This window comes from Saccoglossus kowalevskii, chromosome 6 (genome assembly GCF_978046115.1).
Source record: "Saccoglossus kowalevskii chromosome 6, keSacKowa6.1, whole genome shotgun sequence".
In the NCBI taxonomy this organism is placed as follows: domain Eukaryota; kingdom Metazoa; phylum Hemichordata; class Enteropneusta; family Harrimaniidae; genus Saccoglossus; species Saccoglossus kowalevskii.
This window is the reverse complement of record NC_140646.1, coordinates 25744630-25758397: the sequence shown is the minus strand read 5'-3', so window position 1 is coordinate 25758397 and position 13768 is coordinate 25744630. Positions and strand designations below refer to the sequence as shown.

The following is a 13768-nucleotide window of genomic DNA, read 5'->3' as shown; positions in this document are numbered from 1 at the left end:
TATGCTACGATATCACATATAACATGACAGTTTCAATGCGATACGGCTATTGCATATGCTACGATATCACATATAACATGACAGTTTCAATGCGATACGGCCATTGCATATGTTACGATATTACATATAACATGACAGTTTCAATGCGATACGGCCATTGCATATGCTACGATATCACATATAACATGACAGTTTCAATGCGATGCGGCCATTGCATATGCTATGATATTACATATAACATGACAGTTTCAATGCGATACGGCCATTGCATATGTTACGATATCACATATAACATGACAGTTATAACGAGATACAATCATTGCATATGCTACGATATCACATATAACATGACAGTTTCAATGCGATACGGCCATTGCATATGCTACGATATCACATATAACATGACAGTTATGACGAGATACAACCATTGCATATGCTACGATATCACATATAACATGACAGATTCAATGCGATACGGCCATTGCATATGCTACGATATCACATATAACATAACAGTTATGACTAGATACAACCATTGGATATGTTACGATACCACATATAACATGACAGTTTCAATGCGATACGGCCATTGCATATGCTACGATATCACATATAACATGACAGTTATAACGAGATACAACCATTGCATATGCTACGATATCACATATAACATGACAGTTTCAATACGATACGGCCATTGCATATGTTACGATATCACATATAACATAACAGTTATGACTAGATACAACCATTGGATATGTTACGATACCACATATAACATGACAGTTTCAATGCGATACGGCCATTGCATATGTTACGATATCACATATAACATGACAGTTTCAATGCGATACGGCCATTGCATATGTTACGATATCACATAAAACATGACAGTTATAACGAGATACAACCATTGGATAAGGTACGATACCACATATAACATGACAGTTTCAATGCGATACGGCCATTGCATATGCTACGATATCACATATAACATGACAGTTTCAATGCGATACGGCCATTGCATATGCTACGATATCACATATAACATGACAGTTTCAATGCGATACGGCCATTGCATATGTTACGATATTACATATAACATGACAGTTTCAATGCGATACGGCCATTGCATATGCTATGATATCACATATAACATGACAGTTTCAATGCGATACGGCCATTGCATATGCTATGATATTACATATAACATGACAGTTTCAATGCGATACGGCCATTGCATATGTTACGATATCACATATAACATGACAGTTATAACGAGATACAATCATTGCATATACTACGATATCACATATAACATGACAGTTTCAATGCGATACGGCCATTGCATATGCTACGATATCACATATAACATGACAGTTATAATGAGATACAACCATTGCATATGCTACGATATCACATATAACATGACAGTTTCAATGCGATACGGCCATTGCATATGCTACGATATCACATATAACATGACAGTTATGACGAGATACAACCATTGCATATGCTACGATATCACATATAACATGACAGATTCAATGCGATACGGCCATTGCATATGCTACGTACGATATCACATATAACATAACAGTTATGACTAGATACAACCATTGGATATGTTACGATACCACATATAACATGACAGTTTCAATGCGATACGGCCATTGCATATGCTACGATATCACATATAACATGACAGTTATAACGAGATACAACCATTGCATATGCTACGATATCACATATAACATGACAGTTTCAATACGATACGGCCATTGCATATGTTACGATATCACATATAACATAACAGTTATGACTAGATACAACCATTGGATATGTTACGATGCCACATATAACATGACAGTTTCAATGCGATACGGCCATTGCATATGTTACGATATCACATATAACATGACAGTTTCAATGCGATACGGCCATTGCATATGTTACGATATCACATAAAACATGACAGTTATAACGAGATACAACCATTGGATAAGGTACGATACCACATATAACATGACAGTTTCAATGCGATACGGCCATTGCCTATGCTACGATATCACATATAACATGACAGTTTCAATGCGATACGGCCATTGCATATGCTACGATATCACATATAACATGACAGTTTCAATGCGATACGGCCATTGCATATGTTACGATATTACATATAACATGACAGTTTCAATGCGATACGGCCATTGCATATGCTATGATATCACATATAACATGACAGTTTCAATGCGATACGGCCATTGCATATGCTATGATATTACATATAACATGACAGTTTCAATGCGATACGGCCATTGCATATGTTACGATATCACATATAACATGACAGTTATAACGAGATACAATCATTGCATATACTACGATATCACATATAACATGACAGTTTCAATGCGATACGGCCATTGCATATGCTACGATATCACATATAACATGACAGTTATAATGAGATACAACCATTGCATATGCTACGATATCACATATAACATGACAGATTCAATGCGATACGGCCATTGCATATGCTACGATATCACATATAACATGACAGTTTCAATGCGATACGGCCATTGCATATGCTATGATATCACATATAACATGACAGTTTCAATGCGATACGGCCATTGCATATGTTACGATATTACATATAACATGACAGTTTCAATGCGATACGGCCATTGCATATGCTACGATATCACATATAACATGACAGTTTCAATGCGATACGGCCATTGCATATGCTATGATATTACATATAACATGACAGTTTCAATGCGATACGGCCATTGCATATGTTACGATATCACATATAACATGACAGTTATAACGAGATACAATCATTGCATATGCTACGATATCACATATAACATGACAGTTTCAATGCGATACGGCCATTGCATATGCTACGATATCACATATAACATGACAGTTATAACGAGATACAACCATTGCATATGCTACGATATCACATATAACATGACAGATTCAATGCGATACGGCCATTGCATATGCTACGATATCACATATAACATGACAGTTTCAATGCGATACGGCCATTGCATATGTTACGATATCACATAAAACATGACAGTTATAACGAGATACAACCATTGGACATGCTACGATATCACATATAACATGACAGTTATAACGAGATACAACCATTGCATATGCTACGATATCACATATAACATGACAGTTATAACGAGATACAACCATTTCATATGCTACGATATCACATATAACATGACAGTTTCAATGCGATACGGCCATTGCATATGTTACGATATCACATATAACATGACAGTTTCAATGCGATACGGCCATTGCATATGTTACGATATTACATATAACATGACAGTTTCAATGCGATACGGCCATTGCATATGTTACGATATTACATATAACATGACAGTTTCAATGCGATACGGCCATTGCATATGTAACGATATTACATATAACATGACAGTTTCAATGCGATACGGCCATTGCATATTCTACGATATCACATATAACATGACAGTTTCAATGCGATACGGCCATTGCATATGTTATTATATTACATATAACATGACAGTTTCAATGCGATACGGCCATTGCATATGCTACGATATCACATATAACATGACAGTTTCAATGCGATACGGCCATTGCATATGTTACGATATTACATATAACATGACAGTTTCAATGCGATACGGCCATTGCATATGCTACGATATCACATATAACATGACAGTTTCAATGCGATACGGCCATTGCATATGTTACGATATTACATATAACATGACAGTTTCAATGCGATACGGCCATTGCATATGCTGCGATATCACATATAACATGACAGTTTCAATGCGATACGGCCATTGCATATGCTACGATATCACATATAACATGACAGTTATAACGAGATACAACCATTGCATATGCTACGATATCACATATAACATGACAGTTTCAATGCGATACGGCCATTGCATATGCTACGATATCACATATAACATGACAGTTTCAATGCGATACGGCCATTGCATATGCTACGATATTACATATAACATGACAGTTTCAATGCGATACGGCCATTGCATATGTTACGATATCACATATAACATGACAGTTATGACGAGATACAACCATTGCATATGTTGCGATATCACATATAACATGACAGTTATAACGAGATACAACCATTGCATATGCTACGATATCACATATAACATGACAGTTTCAATGCGATACGGCCATTGCATATGCTACGATATCACATATAACATGACAGTTTCAATGCGATACGGCCATTGCATATGTTACGATATTACATATAACATGACAGTTTCAATGCGATACGGCCATTGCATATGCTACGATATCACATATAACATGACAGTTTCAATGCGATACGGCCATTGCATATGGTACGATATTACATATAACATGACAGTTTCAATGCGATACGGCCATTGCATATGTTACGATATCACATATAACATGACAGTTTCAATGCGATACGGCCATTGCATATGCTACGATATCACATATAACATGACAGTTATAACGAGATACAACCATTGCATATGCTACGATATCACATATAACATGACAGTGATAACGAGATACAACCATTTCATATGCTACGATATCACATATAACATGACAGTTTCAATGCGATACGGCCATTGCATATGCTACGATATCACATATAACATGACAGTTTCAATGCGATACGGCCATTGCATATGCTACGATATCACATATAACATGACAGTTTCAATGCGATACGGCCATTGCATATGTTACGATATCACATATAACATGACAGTTTCAATGCGATACGGCCATTGCATATGTTACGATATTACATATAACATGACAGTTTCAATGCGATACGGCCATTGCATATGTTACGATGTTACATATAACATGACAGTTTCAATGCTAAAACAGCACTATTTTAATGTTCCTATCGACTCGTACAAAAACGTTCCTTGATATTCTAGCTAAGTACGTATAATAAACGAGAGTTTTATTTCTCTCGACCACGTTGTCATAAACAGAGGGGCTGGACTATTACGTGTCTGTTGGGATAAACGTTAGTGGTAAAGTACCATCGTTTCAAAAATGACCTATTTGAGGGCGCATTTTGCGCATGTGCAGATGACTAATTTATGATTTCCGGTATCATAGAAATTTCCAGTCTCTGATTTTTGTGGAAATTTCTCAAAAGTATGGTAAAATGTTTTGGTGATTTCATCGACAATTTTAATTGATATGTTTTCAATTAATAATTAATATATCGGTTAATTTCAGGCAATGACCTCTCGAGCTGAATACGTCAGATGATCTAATTAGAAGCGTCTATTACTGTCGTTGGATTGGAGATCGTACACCGTATCTAGCTATAACTGTGAATAGTTGGTAACAGATCTATAAGATAACCAATAATGGATTGTCGAGGGAAAGTGGCAGTGATAACCGGAGGAGCAGAAGGCATTGGGAGAGCAGTTGCAAAAGCACTATTGGACAAGGGTGCAAAGGTAAAGTATGACAATCTGAAGGACAGACGCACTATAGACATTTATGGGTTAGGTGCACTGATAGGGATCGTTAACTAGACAATGTACATTTGGGCGTACTGTGTAATTCACCTTTTAGCTCCCGTGTGCGTATCACAAACGGTCGCTTCAACTATGGTTATGGCTATGGCTTCGTCTCACATTTGCCATGAATCCCCCTTAACTCGTTATCATTATGACCTTTAAAAAAAACTACAGCTTTTCTCAACTTAAAATATATTAGTATACTAGTACATAACAGTATTTATGGTAAGTCAGCTGAGATGCATATTGAGGTGCATGCGTACTTTTTTCTCAAATCTTTTATAATTTTTCCTCGAATGATTGAATTGGTTTGTACACTGTCGCTGGGACGATGGTGACTTGTGGGTCGGTTGTAAGAAAGCATACGATGTTGTATTTATGATTTATTTTAATCTGAATAGTTTTTCTCGCCAATGTAGTGTATATACGTAATCATGCACCAACAAAAGTCTAGAATTAGCCATTGTTGTTGCGCCAGGGCTATCTAATAATCAATGCACCAGTACAAAATTGCTCGCGTGTACTCCCAAGTCACGAGAAAAGAGTTGTAGCTATTTTCAGGACTAGCACAAACACTATAAGATCGCATGGAAACTGGGAACTCGATTTCTTCCGTACTTATCGGGTTCGACATTGGTAGGTGGTGACCATTTGGCTTATCAGATACCACCGGTGACACGCCGCTGTTACAATTTAGTACATGGGCTGTATAGAGAATAGTGAAATTACGGTATAAGCATAGACTCATTTTAGGATCTATGGTATAAGTAGTTGTGGAACTAGTTTTCTATGGCGATTATTTGAGTCAATATTTATTTTTTCCTGTGATAAATGATAGTCCATGTACTCATTCACTTATGGGTACTTTTTATTACAGAATTACCTAACACCCTATATTCTTTTATGTCGTATTTTGAATTCCACGTAGGACATGTACACTACCTCCCATCTGTGCATCAAAATGTTAAACACTTGACTTGGTATTAATGGTTCGAAATAGTGATAAACATGCATACAGCTCCAGGAGGATCTTGTTTGCTTTTGCTGCAGTACGCTCGTTATCAATGATATTATTTAATTTGGTCATTACACAAACAACTGCGAAACCTGTTAATACACCCAAAATATCTGCATTCCAATTATCAAAACAATCGAGCTAGTAGTTTTCAAGTAGAAGTAGAAAATAATATAAATTACAAATATATTTGCTAAAAAATAGAGAATTGGCGAAGTCATCACAAAATTTTCTCAAATGAGCAAATCTAATAAATTTCCACCCATGATAGTAAATGTATATTGAGTATCAAAACAACCGAGCTTGTAATTTTCACAGAATACAGAATAATTGTAATAGTTTATTGTCTGTTTTATGTCACTGGCCCACTAAGCACATCATACACACAGGAAATAATACAATAAATACAGGTGAATGAAAACAATTGGATATGTTTTCAGTTGTTCTCGAGAAATCCAGAAATCAAACTAGAACCGATTCATATTTATCAAACATAACTAAGTATGAACAATTTGCAAAAAACAAAAATGTTAGCCTGTATTCGATTCTGGCATTAGAAATTAAAACATTTTCACCATTGCCATTTGATTCATACAAAATCATTAGGACAAAAAAATGGACAGCAAAACTCTTAACTGCATTTAAAAAAACATCAACATTGCAGCCTAACCAATATGACAACTTCTGTTCAATACTAGGGAGTTACACTATTCGATATTAATGGTGATCTTGGTAGGTCCACCTGCAATGAACTACAAGAACAATATGGTATAGGAAGAACGATATTTGTGTACGGGGATGTAACAAAAGAGGAAGATCTGAAAGGTAATGTGTAAGTTTCAAAATATTTCAAATAATGTGGGTGACAATTTGATTATAATAAACATTCTCTCATATGAGTTATAATATGTTCTATAGCGGTGTTTGGAAAATAAGTTCATTTCGTACTAATTAAACATTATGTCAATGAACGCATGGGAGTTGTAAAGTGATAGTTTTACCAGCATTTCCGAATTACCGACAGCAAACGCGAAACAATTTATAAAAGTGTGGGTACAGAAAGGGACAGCTAGAAATAAAAGATTATTTTTGCACAGAAAATGAACTGAAAAAGAGGAGTTACTATGTGTTACGCGGAATATAGCCGTGGCGTAGTTTTTTACCCCGAAATTACCGAAAACATCTGAAAATATTTCGCTATTTCCAAAATGTTCGTTTTCCTTGTGCAGACAAGTATTGTGTGAAAATTATCAGAGGCTAGCACAAGTTCGTTCAAAGGCACTTTTATTTTATCTTTTATCGAGATTTGTTTACGCGGCGACCTGGAAACACGGATGAGCATTTTTGGTTTAAACATTCTGTTCTCAGTTTAACTTCTAGTGTCGCATATCTATGTTCTATTTTGACACGCCTGACGAAAAAACAAAGTGAAAATCGATTCCCAGTTAAATCATTAAAGAGGATGTTATGTCATCACGAATTTATACCAGACGTGTTCCTGTATAAGAATTACAGTTGAATATACATCCTGTGACAAACATATATTTCATTGGGATTACGAATCCTTGTAGTATGACGTATTATCACATACACAACAGGTTGTATTTATGTAATTGTTTATATTAGCTTGTTTTCAGCACACTGTGGATACATTTGGTTGCTTAGATATATTACTCAATAGTGCAGGGATTATAGATGAATTTGACTGGAACAAAATGCTACTGATCAATTTGGTAAGTAAATGAGAAATAACATACCCAACCACAGGTAATTTAACGTAAGTCGTATAAAGAAACTTATCAGTCCGAGATCAAAACAACAATATCCTCAATAAAAGTACATTACACAACATAGTCAAATCAGTAGGGTAAAAAAACACGGACGGTACTAACCATTAAATACTACTAGTAAACACCACAACAGAAATTCTGGCCTCAATAGGTTTAATTTGTGTTTCATTTAACACTTTCATTGCATATAGTTTTATAAATTACTACCGGTAACACCTGAGCGGAGCGGAATGACTACTCAGGGTAGTCACCAATAGCTCAGACGATGTTTACAATTGTTCAACAATGTTTATGTTTATATGGCGAACTCGGTGGTTATTGGCGCTCACATTACCTGCAGCTAACATAGTGATTTTATATAGAAGTTTGAGTTCAAATCAAAACCAAATCGTGGAAGCCGAGTGAATCTGCTTGGGAGGGAATATCGTTTTGGCAAGCCTCGCCAATGCAGATTTTATTCTCTCTGGGAAATAATGGGTGAAAACTCACTTTGTGCGACATATATAGACAACTTAGTGTGCTTGAGTCCATTATTATTATTTTGTATCGTTTTCAATACTAGTGGATTTGCTGCCAATAAAAGGCGGAGATAGTCCACAGTGAACGGAACAGTTTCCCGTGAATTTGAATAATTGTTTTCACAATTTTATATGGCAAACTAAGAACGAAACTAGTTATTTATAATCCATCAAATATTAAAGATATATACATTTCGAGTGGATGAGTGACTGAGTGACTGAGTGACTGATGTGTGGTGTTGAGTAACATTGTAGTGATGCCCGAGCGAACGACACATTCTGACTGGAACGCCGTTTCGGTGTCCGCCGCGGCCTTGTACTACTACCCCAGATCGCTGATGTGGACCGGCTGGATTGACTGTGCGTAGGGGTGTGTACCGGGGAACATGTATCGTTAGCCCCATCCACGAGTGTTTACAAACCATCAAGGTAGATGTTATTGGCAACTGTCCTGTCTGTGTAATAGTTATTTTCAAATTCTACGGGAGGCCGGTGATTTGACGAATACGTTGAAGCCAAACAAAACTTACAGGCGTAGCGAGCGAACGAACATGGCTGGAAATCTAGTGGGTGTTAGTTACCCTAGAAGGAGAACCAACAGAGGTTCTAATCTGGCCGTATAGATAAAAAAGACACCTGAGTACACGTGTACTTTCATTTGTTTATGCAAACTGTACCCCCGGACTGTGACATTTACCAGGAAGTCGACGTTGAGAAAATAAAAGTCACGTAGGTCTTTCGACAATCTCGTTTGGCAAATAGTGTGATACTTCTCACTACAAAAACAGAACGATTTCATCTCTGTACTCGCACTCTGTAGACATACCCCCACTTAGTTTGTCGCATTTTCTTGGATAATTACCCCTGTAAATTCTAGAAGGAAGTTCATCTTTCCATAAACGGGCGGGTTATAGAGACGTCTAGGAATTTATCAAGCGACAAAACATAATTTATAACATAATTTACAGAGTAAAAATAAACGTACATGTCTCTGCACAATGTTACAGCACGGGACTATCATGGCGTCCTACACGAGTGTTCCATATATGGGCAAGATGCACGGTAACCATGGAGGCATTATTATAAATGTATCATCACTTGCAGGTATTTTACTATATTGTTAATCCTATTACAAAAAAACACAAATAAAATAACACCTTTTATTTCATTTAAAGGGCGGTGGTCGTGGCGCCGCGTCCTGTTCGATATGGGACTCATAGCGACGTATACAACGCGTGTAAAATACATTGTTTGTTTACATTAAATTCGAACACGCGCTGCGCCACCCTTCAACTTATAAGGTTGCTCAAACATCCATTTTCAGGTGTTATTGGAGGTAACAGCTGGGCACCTGTTTATACTGCTAGTAAATTTGGTGTGGTTGGATTTTCTAGGGCTGCATGTGTAGGTATTACATTGTATGATACAGTTGAAATCCCAAATAAGGAATGATCACAGTTTTGAATTTGGGTATTTTTGTTTGATATGCAAACAATAGACTCGATATCAATACTGCTAACAAGCAATACGTACACTGATGACCGGTGCTTATAAATCTTCATTTTCCAGAATGAACGCTTGATGGCCGAGAATGGCATTAATATATGCGTAATTTGCCCATGGGTAGTGGAAACTAGAATCAAGGTAATATCACGCCAGCCTGATGATGTCAACTCTATTTATCTTAATAGTCGGACAATAACGTAAGTTAAATCTAGACGATTGTGGTGTTTACGCGACACGCACGTTTTCGTTCATTTTTTTTTTACACAGGATATGTATTTATTCGAATGTGTGACATCAGGGTTTAATTTTAAAGATATTTATTAAGAAACAAAACACTGGGCCTGTTGCCCTAATTCAAATCATCGATCCTCAAAATTCGGCATTTTGGGGGGTCGTAGTTAGGACTACTCCAAATTGTGTTGGATAATTAAAATATTGTTGTGAATTGTATAATGACTGAATTTTTATCAGATCTGATGACATGCGGAAAAATATGATCATTTCACTGTTCATTCATTCGACTCGCTTATGAATATTAATGTTTTAAACTCGTGTGGTGTAAAATACCACATATTATCGCAATGCTACAACCAAGTTGTAAAGTGTACAAAGGTTTTTAATTTCACAAATCACTGTTTTTAATCTCAAAGACAAAGGTGCAGGTCAAATACTATATCTGTTCGAAAATGTGTATTCTTACAGGCCTGCAGAAGTTGCAAATGCAGTTGTTGGAATGATAGAAGACAATTGTAATGGAAGTGTTATGTTGTTGATGCCTGGCAGAGCACCAATTGAGGTTCCCAGGAGAAGACTGAAAAGTTTACTAGAAAACAAATTATAAACAATGTAATCATCAAAACAATTATATGAGGTTAATTGTATGTTAGCGTGTTCTGCCTCGCCTCAGAGAGGCTGTGGCTTCACAGAGACAGAGTACATGCTGCCCTGTATCCGGTTTGCAAAACTGGTTCGCACGTGCTCTTGCTCTTAACACCAAAAACACTCCCCCTAAACAGAACAGGGAGAGGGAGACCTGAATGTTGGCACATCTAACAAATAATAATAAAAAAATAATCTTATAATTTCTTGTACAAGCATTAATACATATTGGAAACATCTTACTCTGATAACACAGATAGAATGTACATAATATTCTACTAGGAATTGACATAGTATTTACGATGAACGTGTTGTAGACATAATATACTTACATTTGACCTAATGCACATAACTTGATCTAAATATCCAATTCTGCTCGACCAGAGCTTACAATGAAGATCCATTGGTCATTGTGAATATAATGTGCTCTACATTATATTCACATAAACGGCATCGTCATATTTAAAGGATATCGAATGGATACATTAAAATTAAACATAACTCTCGACAACCAATATCATTGAAACAGTTTTTCTTTCAGAGAACACTTCACATTGTATATTGAATATAATAATATAAAGCCATGCAATTTGCAATTCATTAGACATAAAAAAAAAACAATTTTGGAAGCATTATGAACATTACAAGATCAAATATGATATACCTAACCTGCCACAATAGTATGGAAGACGAAGTTGACCTTTACGTATCTGTCCTCACTGCGATGATTTGCGTTACTGCGTGTTATCGAAATTGCTTTCACGGTGATGTCTTTGTCATAATATAAATTCACCTACCTCATTTATTTCAATTCTTTCATTTACAAGAAATGTTGATGGATGATCTATTTCTTTCACAATCCCTGCCCCGGTAGATTTTTCCTTCATGAAGCCTTATGAAAAAAACCGCCTGTTTTTTTTCCTTTTCGCTTCATTTTCCCCGTTGCTTTTGGTTATACTCATTGATTCCATCCATGATGGATTTGAATGTACCCAATCTGATTAAAATCTGATGTAGTGTACGGGCTTTAATTATTTTAGCTATGAAGTTATTTTAATTTTATTTTTCATTACTTTTGTTATTAATGCCCTTTTATTTTATTATTTTACTTTGATTTGTTTTTAAATTCCGCCCTACCTACATCTGATCCGACGCCTATGTAAGTCCCGTTCAAATCTCGCGTAAGTAACAGCCAATCACAGACCCCCTTTTATACAGGCTGTCGGTTGCTTATTTTTCAGTGTATACGGGCAATCTTTCTGTACATTATATTTTGCCCACTTGAATAAACCATTAATAGAAAATTGCTAGTATATTTTTATTTACAAAAGAAATTCCACAGCATTTTACAATTTTTGTCATTACATTGAATATTTTTTTCACTTCCAACAAATGTGTACACTTCCAGATACATCTTCGCCAGCCAAGGTTCGTTCATTCAGTCATCGCTTCAATTTTACATCACTGAGCATAATTATCTAGAATGGAAGCAAAAAAATAAGTAAATCGTAATGATTAGAACACTGTAAACAGCTATAGAAAACAATGCAAACTGATTTTAAATTGTATAACGGCCCACGGCATCGACGCAGACAAGTGGAGCAAAATAATATTTCCTGATCAATTGCGATGTGTTCCAAATAAAAAAATATTTTATTCCAGTCCAAATCAGCTCAATTACTTTAATAAAGAGTTATTGTATAATGTACAAAACATTGATACAATTTGATGAATATTTACAGCTACGACTTCAATACCGTAGACGATTTTGGCCCGATCGTCAACAAAACATCACCCATCTCCAGGGCAGGCGACTGGAAAAAGACACCGCTGTTCGGTCGAACCGGTGGAAAACAAAATCGTCACTCCCAGAATAACTATGCAAAATAACGATCTAAAGTCGAACCATTCGAGCCACAATATTAACATAAAAATGACTTTCGTTGCATTTTACAATGATAAACTTACCGAAAAGCCGTGTCATTCTCGGTCGCTAACGTCGGTATAATCCGCCATTTTATTTGAGTCTGTTTGCTACCTGACTCTGCCCGGTGACGTCATCATGTGCGCTATAGAAGGAGGTCTGTGATTCGTTGACTAAAATCGTCGATAGTGGGTCTCGTTGAAATCTCGTTACATAGGCATCGGCTCAGATGTAGGTAGGGCGGAATTAAAAAAAATCACAAAATCAAAATCAAAGTAAAATAATAAAATAAAAGGGCATTAATAACAAATATAATAATAAAGAAAATTAAAATAAGTTTATAGCCAAAATAATTAAAGCCCGTACACTACATCAGATTTTAATCAGATTGGAATGTACCCAGAGTAGTTGAGAACATTTTTTGGGTATCTTCCTAAACTCAACACAAATACAGCTTTCCTATATTTGGATATATTTAGAATGAAACTTTCTTAATTGTTTAATTCAAATAAAAAAAA

General features: G+C 35.9%; 1 protein-coding gene and 1 long non-coding RNA gene across 3 annotated transcripts; one reads left to right on the top strand and one right to left on the bottom strand.

Annotated features, from left to right (window-relative positions):
* Window positions 1-5168: 5168 nt before the first annotated feature.
* LOC146742191 (15-hydroxyprostaglandin dehydrogenase [NAD(+)]-like) lies at window positions 5169-12994 on the top strand. Of its 2 annotated transcripts, none has more exons than XM_085500263.1 (8): window positions 5169-5244; window positions 5329-5555; window positions 7332-7458; window positions 8260-8366; window positions 9949-10045; window positions 10266-10345; window positions 10511-10644; window positions 11150-12994. In XM_085500263.1, the coding sequence occupies exons 2-8, from the start codon at window positions 5463-5465 to the stop codon at window positions 11286-11288; spliced, it is 777 nt and encodes a 258-aa protein (XP_085356389.1). In that variant the 5' UTR covers window positions 5169-5244; window positions 5329-5462; the 3' UTR covers window positions 11289-12994. The 2 variants fall into 2 exon arrangements, with proteins under 2 accessions (XP_085356389.1, XP_085356390.1); XM_085500264.1 differs by having other exon boundaries at window positions 5191-5249.
* Window positions 12631-13529, bottom strand: LOC146742190 (uncharacterized). The gene is made up of 2 exons (XR_014929697.1): window positions 13295-13529; window positions 12631-12804 (listed from the first exon to the last, which is right to left on the bottom strand). It is a non-coding gene; the product is annotated as an uncharacterized LOC146742190 (long non-coding RNA).
* Window positions 13530-13768: the final 239 nt, after the last annotated feature.